General features: G+C 38.1%; 1 protein-coding gene across 1 annotated transcript; it reads right to left on the reverse strand.

The window, feature by feature from the left end:
* Positions 1-6,378: 6,378 nt before the first annotated feature.
* MAFB (MAF bZIP transcription factor B) lies at positions 6,379-9,585 on the reverse strand. The gene has a single exon (XM_072112160.1). It carries the CDS (start codon positions 9,246-9,248, stop codon positions 8,292-8,294), a length of 957 nt encoding a protein of 318 aa, XP_071968261.1. The 5' UTR covers positions 9,249-9,585; the 3' UTR covers positions 6,379-8,291.
* Between the last annotated feature and the right edge of the window lie 2,798 nt (positions 9,586-12,383).

The raw sequence follows: 12,383 nt of genomic DNA on the forward strand, positions 1-12,383 counted from the left end.
CACTTCATAATTTTTAGTACTATCAGCGATTATTTGAAGCTCACTAGCACAGAACTCTCCGGAGGACGAGCCGAAGATTCACTAATTACACTTAAGCTGCGCACCTGGCCGTGTACGTAGGCACCGGATCCAGGATGGTGGCGGGAGAAGGGGCCGTATTCTTCATGGATATTAATGGCTCATACATGGAGAGATGGAGCTATGTATATTGGGGTCAAATCCACTTTCTCCATTGTCCACCTATTCACTATATTTCTATTTTATTTTCAACAACATAGTTTGTAATTTAAGGGAAAACTTGTAAATGAAACAGTTAAAGTAGTGTCCAAAATTTTTTGTAACATTTTTTTAAACATGTATTTCCACTAATCCAAAAATGCAAGGCTTTTTCTATATAAGGATATTATTTTTGAATTGTGAAATACCAAATCTTTCGTATAAATGTCTCCCTCACTTTACGATCTTTGCAGCATCTAAATGGAACGTTCTATACAATCCCCTATAGGACGGGGATTCATGCCGAAGCAAATTTGCAGCAATAACATAAAATAACCACATAGTCATAAGGCATAATAACAGACCTACCCTAGAAGCTTACAATCAAGAGGTTAAATGAGAACGCAGAAACTCTTGACCAGTATAATGCGAAACGCGCCTCGGAGTGGCTTCGGATTTCACATAATGTTCATGTAAGTGTAATTGTGGTGGTTCTGCTTCCATCCTGTACTATTGTCTCAGCGTGATCCAGACACTGCGGTAATACCACACATGACATATATATTTCTCAGCCGTGTCTTACGTTCCATGGTTTGGCAAACCACTACGTTATGTGTAGATCTAGATGCTAATTGGGTAGTTAGGTCTTATCGGTCTTCATAGGACCGGAAAATGCTTTGAGATGGAGCACAACCCTGAGAACATTGCGGGTCCTCCTGAACATCTAGAAGAGCCTCTTGGTCTTCATGGGTTAAACAGAAATGAGCTTCCTGTCAGAGAGAATATAATGTTGTCTTCCTTCTCTAGTCTAAGAAGATGAAGTTGTTCAGAACTGGAGATGCTTGTCATAACGTTCACCTCGAATCTTGGATTGACAAGAATCTCAAGTCAGTGCTCCACCAAGACCTGAAATTTTAGGCCCGAAGCAGTAAGGTAGACCTCATAAGGTCAGGAAGCACTTAACATCGTAGGCACTCATTGAGGAGACTTGATCCATGGGAAAAAAATATGCAAATTAAGAAGCCACATCTACAATAGTATTTTGTGTTTCCTTCTAAATTCAAGTGATAATACGAGGGCCAAGGATGTCTTCAACTCATAACAAGAAAAACTGAGTCTCCCGAATTAGTCTCCATAATCTAAATTAGACTCGGTTTATAAGGATTAGACAGAACTAACGGGCAGAGATTTAGGTTAAACTGTTGCGTTTCACATTATACGTTCATAGTCAACGTCATATCACCTTCTCCTCCATCATTTCTGCCTTCAAGTGTCAATTTGTTCCATGTTATTTCAAGAGCCGGAGCAAAGTTACGGAAACCGAAACCCTGTGTATGTATAAGCAGGTCATATGTTTTATATCGTAGCACCGGGGAATAGTTACACTAATAACGGCACAGACAACATGCAAAGAGATCTGACGCGTTTCGCCTATTTGTAATGTCACCTTCTCATATTCTAGGATGAATCTGACTTTCCAAATTAAGTCATTTCAACAGCATTTCTCTCTTACATTCGTCAAGAAGGATCCAAATTATATAGACGACCATTAGCGCTTATGTCTAGTAGAGTAAGAGACAGACCCTTATGGAGGACTGTATATTCCTCAATGCTATTAACATCACATATGTCGTCTAGATAGATGAGCTGCTTAGATATACAGAGAGATATTTATATATACATAGATTCATGGATAAATACATGTGTTGGAGAGGATTTGGAGACGTAAACAGATAGAGACCCTTCAGGATATTACGGAACGATTTGTAATGTTGTGTTTTTATAGTAAGGAAAAAAATGATTTAATGCGAAACGCGTCAGCTTCACCATAGAAAACCGATACACAGAAAGCTCAACCTGTTCTCTCAATGATACACAAAATTGAGTCTGGTTTCTTGAAGAAGTTTTCCCAAAATGTCACAGTGGAGACGTCTGCCGACCACAAAATGAGTGGAATATATGAGGGCGATCGTTGTCATTTATCAGCCGCCGGGCACCGATCTGCTACTGGAAAGAGTAAATGTTCCACTCCTGATACATGAGGAATTCTCTCAGCTCGGGAGAAACCATCCTTTTTGGTCAATTGATTCCTATTTCCAGTTCTTTCCATAGAAGTCTGGATGAATTCCTTTTTCCACTCTATGGATGCCAATCCGAGCATTCTCTATGGAGATTCTTGGATGACTACTCTTACCAATTGACTGACCTATGGGTGATGGATGGAGACCGCAGTCACATAGTAAATACACAGTGATGAATGACAGAGGATACATACATCATGCAGCATATGGCTAATGTAACAGCGGGGACTGGAGTCACAGAGATACCAAATATATCCGCTGATACATATGCGCTGTTTACAATTTATTGCAGTAGGTTTACTGGCAGTCCCATGTAAATATACCAAACTCATTAGAAATAGTAGCGCTAATGTATGGATGGTCTATCTATCTATCTACCTATCTATCTATCTTCTATCTATCATCTATATATCTCATATTCATAGATCTATCTTTCATCTATCTATCTATCTATCTATCTATCTATCTATCTATCTATCTATCTTTCATTTATCTATTTAACATGTATCATACATCCATTTATAATTATCTATCTCTCGTCTATCTATTTCTCATCTATCTAATCTATTCATCTAGCTCTCATCTCTTATATCTATATATTTATTATGTATAATACACCATTTTTTTTTATCTATCACACATTATCTATCTTTTTATCTATCGTTCCTCTTTACAATCTGTCGTCTTATACATTAGCCAGGGAGTGTTGGGACGGTACTGTCAAGTATGTCCATGAAAATGATTTATGTTTTATCAATTTTTATAAAATGTATTGATTTGTCTAATTTGCGATTTGGAAAACTACATTTAAAATAAATTACATTTCTGTAAAATTACATGGTTGTTTGTCCAGAAAATCTCTCTCTCTCCATCCATCCTCTATCTATCCCCTATCTATCTATCTATCTATCTATCTATCTATCTATCTATCATCTATCTATCTATCTATCTATCTAAATAAAGTAAAAAGCGGGCAGCACTCCATGGTTCAAAATTTCAAAATAAAAGGTGAACTTTATTGAACAAGTGGCGACGTTTCGGTGTGTAACACCTTCATCAAGCCTTGATGAAGGTGTTACACACCGAAACGTCGCCACTTGTTCAATAAAGTTCACCTTTTATTTTGAAATTTTGAACCATGGAGTGCTGCCCGCTTTTTACTTTATTTAGCTACAAGAGGATCAAGCCAGAACCTTTGTGGGCGCTGCACCCCTCCTTATTAGGAGTCCATAAGATTGTGCTGACTTGGATTTTACTTCTTCTATATCTATCTATCTATCTATCTCATATCTATCTATCTATCTATCTATCTATCTCATATCTATCTATACATCTATATCATATCTATCTATCTATCTATCCATACATCTATCTCATATCTATCTATTATCTATATATGTATCTATCTATCTATCTATTATCTATCTATGTATCTATTTATGTATCTATCTATCTATCTATCTATCTATCTATCCATTATCTATCTATCTATCTTTTCTATCTACTTCTGGATATATCTATCCATTTATCATTTAGTATCTATGTCTAGAAATATCCCTCAATCTACGTCTGGAAGTATCTGTGTATAATTTGACTTTTCCTTATGTCTTTTCTACAATGTATCTACAATGTATTTGCCCCTGAGATATAATGAAAGTTTATAATTCAACTTTGATAAAATACGGCAACATTTCGTATACACGTTCACGGCCACATATCCACGCCGCTGCCTGAACGCCGCTTACATAAATGTTTTTCCTTAGATTTTACTGACATAATGTAGAGAAGATGACTAGGCCACTACTGTGTAGCAGAGCTGAATTTGTCACGTGCACCCTTTGAACTGCACTGTTTGCTAGATGTAGCAGTGTTCTGACCATGGCTAAGGATGACAAACTCAGCTCTGCTACATCTATACATGTCCTCATGTAGTGCTCCATAGATCCAGCACCTGCTCTGCCATGACTTCTTACAGCTGCAACATCATGAGTGTCCACATTTAACATTTTTTAAAGCAGATTAATAATAGTCAAGCGTCAGATGATGCAAATTAGAGTGTAAGCTCTTCTGCACAGTAACATATAGAATGTCAATGGAGATGAATGGGATCAGGAAGTGTCAGGGGAAGTTATCTCTGCTTTTTGCAGGGAGTAAACCCTGAACTTTGAGTTGGACCTAGCAGAGCCGTCCCATTACCGCTGCTCAAAGGGACATTTCTTCATATTTTTTTTTGTTGTTTAATTGGTCCAACCATTTATTCAGTGCATGCATGAAGGAGCAGTAATACGCTATGGCAGTTCCCACCATATTCCGCTCCAGATTTCCCAGTCACTGCCAAATCCAACACATTAACCCCTCAGTCTCCGCACACTACAGATCTATAGATTGCAAGCTCCTATTACAACATCCATAGGGCAGGAGCCTATAAAAAGCTGCGCTGTATCTTGTGCACCTGCAACTTTTTTTTTAAAAAACACCAACTCTGGTAAGTAATGACGAAGTGACACATACTAGGGCAATGTTCACAAGCGGCAGAAATTAAAAATCCGCTACGACGTCCAAATGTAGATCTCTATGAATAAGAGTAATGGGACAAATCCGGCTGTGTGTGAACATAACCCTAATGGTATCATTGCCTGGCATGTGCAAGTAGAAAAAAAAATGTTTTGCCCTGATAACAGAGAACAACAGCTGTTTAGCAAGGCATGGGAATGAGGTTTTATACTGAAATTCTATAATAAAGTATAGAAGATGTGAAATAATTTAACCTCTTGTGGAGCATCTTGTAATGAGGCTATAACATTTTTATATATATATATGTATGTATGTGTGTGTATACATGTAGATATATATGTGTCTGTTTATATATATAGATATATATGTGTGTGTGTATACAAGTATATATATATATATATATATATGTATGTGTGTGTATACATGTAGATATATATGTGTCTGTTTATATATATATATAGATATATAGATATATATAGATATATATGTGTGTGTGTATGTGTGTATACAAGTATATATATATATGTGTGTGTGTGTGTGTGTGTGTACATACATGTATATATATATATATATATATATATATATATATATATATATATATATGTGTGTGTTTGTGTGTGTATACATGTATATATATATGTGTGTGTGTGTGCATATATATATATATATATACACACATATACATACAAGCACATATATACTTATACATACATATACATATTCAATCACATACATATATATATATATAAATATATATACACACAGATATATATATATATATATACAAACACATATACACATATCCATGCACACATATATACATGCACACTTATACATGCACACGCATATATATATATATCTTCCTTTCATTACATTCTACAAGATCCTTAATTTACATATGTCATATTCGACAAATACTTGCATTCTATGTATGAAATATTTATATTATATCTCTTAAAGGGACGCGACCTGTTTATTTGGTGCCGCATTCCACTACTGAATTTAATATGGAAGAGAAAACATTTTACGACGCAATGAAGGCGGCTGTATAACATGTCACTGTTTCTTTCCACGAACACCTTAGAACGATGACATCCTTAACGAGCTAAAGTGCGCTGCGACGTATGAATGAAAGTGACAGATTTTACAGGTGTACATGTGCTATGTGAGGCGACGTGTGTCAATGATTGTTCAAATTCAGTCCGAAGGCCAGCGAATTACTTTATGGCGGAACGCGTTGGACCCTGAACTTGCACTGAGTACACAGCGTACACCTAAGGGTGTCATAGATTGTCAGCTCATGTGAGCGGGGGCCCTCATTTCTATGGATGATGGTGGTAATGTCTTATATAATTCGTATACGCACCCCATGATCTGTACAGCGCTGCGGCATATAAAGGCGCTATATAAATAACGATTTATCTATATACTAACATAAATAAGTGCAGAAGTTTTAGGCAAGGATCAGGTGATGCCTAGATATGTCTCATCCCTCCTACCACCTATGTTACTTCATGTGGTGCGACATAGTAAAATTTCAAGAAAAAGACCAGTCCGTGTAACATGCGCCATTTCAATGATTTTTAATAAGCAAAATAGGAAACAATTTCAATAACAAAAAAACAGAAACCAGTCTGAATAAAACTACAATAGACCAGGTTTATCTTGTATCAGAAGCAGGGGTTTTGAAATGTATCCCTTTCAGAATTGACATGAAACAAAAAAAAATTAAAAAAATAACAATAAAACACAGCACCTCGCTGGAAACATGATTTCAACACAGTTGAATCAGGAAAATAAAAGAAAAATCCTAGCCCCCCACCCCCCACCCTCCCCCATTACTGATGCATTGACACAAATATTGGAAGAACATAAAGCATCATGCTGCTGCCCGGAGAATCCTGTTTCCTACCATTAACTTATATATAGACGTAAACGAGAAAAAAAAAATCTTTAAGGCATCTGCGCCAGCAGTGCCAACATTCGAAAATAAAAGAAACCAAAAAAAAAAAGGAAAATATATATATAAAAAATGTAAATTTTTTTAAAAATTTTTCTTAATTTGGTTGGCTGTGATCCTAAAGTGTCACTTATGTTTTACTGACCTGCAGAAAATAAATGAGACCGCACAGCAACCGGCTGCAAGTAACTGCTACATATATATATATATATATATACTTATACATAAATAAACTGAGCGGAAGAAGAGAGAGAGGAGGAAGAAGCTGCTGGAGTAGCCAAATAAGTTGATAGGAAGCATTTAGTATCTATATAAGTCACCATTTAAGCTGTCACAATAGAGCCCCTGCTTTTGTCCTCAGAGAGGGGGTTATTGCAGTTTTGCACAATGCTGGTGTCAGCCAAAATTAAACTCACATGCCAGTTTTTTTTATGTTAAGGGGGGGTAATAGAGTTCATAGTATAGTAAAAGAAGAAAAAAAGTGACTAAACACAAGGAAAGGTAACATATATATATAATATATCTATATATGTATACAGGTGCAGCAGAGCTGGGATCACTAAATGTCATAGCAAAACTTTCTACAGGAGAGTGAACAGCTCCAGCTCTGCTACATCTGTATATCTATATATAAATATATGAAGATATATTATTTCTCAGCTGTCACTACCCATCACAACTACATCTACTACTAAAAACTTGGAAACTTGGATTTAGTTCTTCGCAAAACTGAAACATAATAGTAACAATATAGCAACTAAAAACCCAAAAGGGGGCCAATGCACCATTGTACCACTACAACCAAAAAATAAAAACACAATGAAAGAAAATGCCCACACTTCTACTGATGGAAGATACTGAGACAAAGTGGGTGAAATGTTGTAGATTAGGTGGACATGGCATCATATTTACAGGAGAAGTAGGGGGGGACAACTAAAAAAGACTGAGAAATGGAGACCTAGTCCATATTCTAGAGCAACAGAAGCAATGAAAGTGGTGAGGCCAGGGAAAGCATGCTCAGATTAAACAAGGTAATGATACAAAATAGAAAGTATTACCATACATGTCCAGCATGCAGGAATAATAATTTTAATGCAGGTTTGTTTGTTTGTTTTTTTATATTTTTCTAGATAATCAAGCAGGCAATAAAACCATGGGGGGGTTATAGGGGTGCACTGAATGTCCCACCTGATCAGGTTCGGTTGTCTTAAGGTTCTATCACTCAAAGTTGCTGAAACATATCTGTAGGTAAAGTTTGTTAGAACTTAGTCCCAAGTGGCAGTGCTATTGTCCAACAGAGTCCTTCAGATAAAACAGTCCACCTTTCCCATACCCCACCCCCCAAAATCAAGCTGGTGTTCCCCCCCAACACAACATCCATCAGAGTAGTCTCAAGTTCTCTTGTGCACCCTTGATTTCCCCCCATGCAGACTAGAAGTCTACAAAAAGTTGGAGAGTCAATGAAGCCCCCCCTTCTCCTCCCTCTACACAGTCTGGATTGAGATGTCACAGGACAAAACTCACATAAAGAACTCTGGAGAAGATGGGTTGTCACTGGTGGAGCCGGCTTCCCTGAAGCTGGTGTTGGTCAGTTTCTCACACTTCATCTTGTAGGCATCTCTTTCTCTGACCAGACGATTGACCTCTTGTTTCAGCTGCTCTACTTGCTGGATGAGTTGGGTCTTCTCGTTCTCCAGGTGGTGTTTCTGCTGAACCCTTTTGTACCTGCAGGACTGGGCGTACCCTCTGTTTTTCAGGGTTCTTCTCTTCTGTTTTAAGCGAATAACATCATCCTTAGTGAAGCCCCTCAGATGCCTGTTGAGCTCCCGCACGGACATGGAGACCAGTTGGTCATCAGAGAATCTGTCTTCTACCTGGTTAGATGACTGGTGCTGAGGGTGGCTATTCTGGAGCTGCTGTGAAGAGGTGGAAGAGTTGGATGGTGTCGGAGAAGCCTGGTGATGGTGGTGGTGGTGATGATGGTGTGGGTGCTGGTGGGGATGTGCCATCTCCTCATGAGGAATGCCCTGGTACTGGTGATGATTTTGGTGGTGAGGATTGTGATGAGGATGGTGGTGGTGATGGTGACCTCTGAAGCCATCAAACCCTTGCAACTGTGGAGGCATTTGATGAGGTCCTATGAGAGCTTCTACAGCATCTTCTGGAGTGAGGTTCAGAGCCTCTGGGTTGACCTGCTGGTAACTGTTAGCCATCCAGTAGAGATCATCCAGGTGTGTCTTCTGCTCTGTTGGGCTGAAGCTCGGAGAGGAGGGCACCGAACTGCAAGGAGTGCTTATAGGGGTGGAAGACACCGAGCCTGTAGGCTGCAAACGATTGCAGGGACGAATTGTACGATCTACTCGGCCGTTCAGTGGTTCTTTCTTGACATCAAACTTCAACAAGTCAAAGTCATTGACGTACTCCATGGCAAGTGGACTGGTTGGCAATTCTGGTGCAATGGTCAGCTCTCCTGCCATGCTGTTCTGGTCGCTTCACTCCAGTTCTGCACCTTGAGTGTGCCTCAACTGCACACCCAAGGAGTCCTCCAGGGCAGGGAACTTGTGCCTTGAGCTCTGAAGGAAGACCTTGCAGGAATGAATCGGTGGCAGTGTCCTCCTGCTTCTGCTCCTTCTTCTCCTTTGCTCAGCTCTTTCTTTATGGCTGAGCTTGGCACAATCCCAGTTCTGAAAAAGAACAACCTCCCTCCTGGTCGCTTTGTAAAAATTCCAGCAGCTTAGGGAACTTTCTTAGGCTGCAGGAATATCTTGCAGTAGCTCGTAGCTCTGTATATCATCTGTGCTGTCCTATGCAAGCCTTCTACTTATATGCCCAGAGCTGCATCACGAGTGGAGAAGGATGGACTACACAGCAGGTTGTCCAATGTCTGCAGAGGGAATGGCTACATTAGCATGACTAGAGCAGAGGGGGAGGGCTAATGTGAACAGTGACAGATAGAGGAGAAGTCAGCTGACAAGAGCTACTGCTAGGACAGGACCTGGCAACTCCACAGCCCAGATCTTCTCCTCCAAGGCCGAGCTCATGTTCCCACAGTCCACATGTCCTCAGTGAGCAGAACCTTACATAGTAACCCTAGGACACCAGTCACATTATTAACCCATGTGAGCCATGACCTATATATATATATAAAACAATGCAGCCCCTCACATTGCACTGGACCCCTATAATAAAATATATTATATAGAGAGAGGTGCAAGATACAAGTCTGTGCAGATCAGTGTCATAATAACTATAATAAATGGGAAGTATTAAACGTATCCCTATAAATAAGAACAACATATCCCTATGAATTAGAACATGCAGGACTGGGTGCACGTATAGTAAGGAGTCTCGGAGGGTCCCTGCAGGGGGCAGAATTGTCTCTTTTGTTTGTTTTAGTAAATAAGTCTCTTGTTTTCATTGCAATCGTTTCGCAACAATGTAAAGAACTTTTACAGAAGCCTCAAACGGGGAGAAAGAGCGCCCTCTAATGGGGAAATATGGTATGTGCAAGACTAGTGTTATAGGGAAGAGACGATAGATACAAATCTATATGGAAAGTTAGATAGACAGATATAATAGATGGATAGACAGATAAATGGACAGATAAATATCCAGAGATAATGAAGAAAAAAAAGATATCAATAGATAGATAAATGGATAGAAAGATGGATAATAGAGATAGGTAAGCTAGATATATAGAAAGATAGATAATAGCTAGATGAAAGATAGATAGATGGATAGATAGAGAAAATAGATGCATAGAAAGGTAGATAAGATAGACAGTAGATAAGATAGATAGATAGATAGATAGATAGATAGATAGATAAATTTCACAAAAACTGGCAGCACTCCAAGTTGATGTCAAAAAGTGACGGGGTGTCTTTTATTCCATGTGCCAGATAGATAGATAGATAGATAGATAGATAGATAGATAGATAGATAGATAGATAGATAGATAGATAGATAGATAGATAGATAGATAGATAGATAGATATGAGATAGATAGAAAGATAGATAGATAGATAGATAGATATTCATAGAATGATAGATAGATAGATAGATAGATAGATAGATAGATAGATAGATAGATAGATAGATAGATAGCAAGATAGAGAGTAAAATAGATATCCAGAGATACATAAAAGCTAGGTAATAGAACATAGCAGTGTGCTAGTAATAATAACAGTGTGATCTTCAGGACTCTCTCACATCTTCATATCGTTCTAGAAACTTACAGATAGAGCGATAGATACCCAAAGAAGCCACAATAGACACAGACACAATGATTTCTAGATACTCCAGAAAAAAAACATCTAGATATTCCTAAATAGATAGATAAACAGATAGATATGAGATGGATATAAAGATATGAGATAGAAAATCTACTCTATCTATTTATTTATCTATCTATCTAGCTCATATCAATCTATCTATCTATCTATCTATCTATCTATCTATCTATCTATCTATCTATCTATCTATCTTCATCTATCATAACAGCCATCCATCTAGCTATCACCATTGATACACCACGGTATCTATTAGTAGTCAGACTGATAAATCAATAGATAGAGATAGATTGATGATCACACCATAGGTAACTGTATACATAGACAAAGACAAATGGATAGATCGATGCTCATTGACAGAACGATATGTACATGAGGAAAATAGATAATACAGAGTGTTACAAATCATTTTTTTTTACACATTAAAAGTATGAATACATCATGTAGATTGTATGATTGTGCGGAAACAACTGATACACGTGATCTCTGATAGAACTTTCCCTTACATCCCTCTATATCAGTGCAGAGGCTGAAATCCCTCCATGGAGAGATCGCTGATCAACCCAATTTTATTAGAAAGTCACAAAAAATTATAAATAGACAAGCAGATAGATAAATAGATAGACAGATGGATAGATAGATAGATAGATAGATAGATAGATAGATAGATAGATAGATAGATAGATATAGATATGAGATAGATCGACAGATATATATCTCATATACATCTACCATTATTTATCCATGTAAAAATCTATTATTTATCTATCAGCCTATTATCTATCTATTAATCTATCTACATATATCTCTATAAACTGTGGTTATGTAGATATGGTAATCAAGTTATCCCCCTCCATCCATCTTCTCCCCTGTGTTTAGAGGGGGATATTAAGTGTTTCTTTTATTCCTGAACAGCTTCCATAAAAATTCCTAATCGATTCCTATTTGAATGCGGGTGCAGCCAGGGGGTGACAACTTTAACCCTTTCTGCTCACACACAATGGAGAAACACTGTGGCTCAGCAATTTCTGCTCAAAGGCGGTTTCCCGACCAGCTAACCAGGGGCTGGCCACATATTTTACCGGCAGGCAAGACCCCCAAGAGATGTACAGGGCTGAGGTGCCCCTGTGTGCGGTATACTACCATGTGTGTATTGGCACCGAGTTGGAATACATCCGATCTCTAAATGTAATATTTACTCTGCTGTAGCATAAATACAACCCCAAGCCCTAATGGAGCAGATACCAGAATCTACATAACTCTACATGTATAAAGGACCCACAACACAGGGCTGAGGGGATGGAGAAGAAGAGATATTTCTAT

This window comes from Engystomops pustulosus, chromosome 6 (assembly GCF_040894005.1).
Source record: "Engystomops pustulosus chromosome 6, aEngPut4.maternal, whole genome shotgun sequence".
NCBI lineage: Eukaryota > Metazoa > Chordata > Amphibia > Anura > Leptodactylidae > Engystomops > Engystomops pustulosus.

Bases quoted from the DNA above. Each gene is read 5' to 3' on its own strand.
- MAFB (XM_072112160.1), bottom strand. From the start codon at position 9,248: ATGGCAGGAGAGCTGACCATTGCACCAGAATTGCCAACCAGTCCACTT.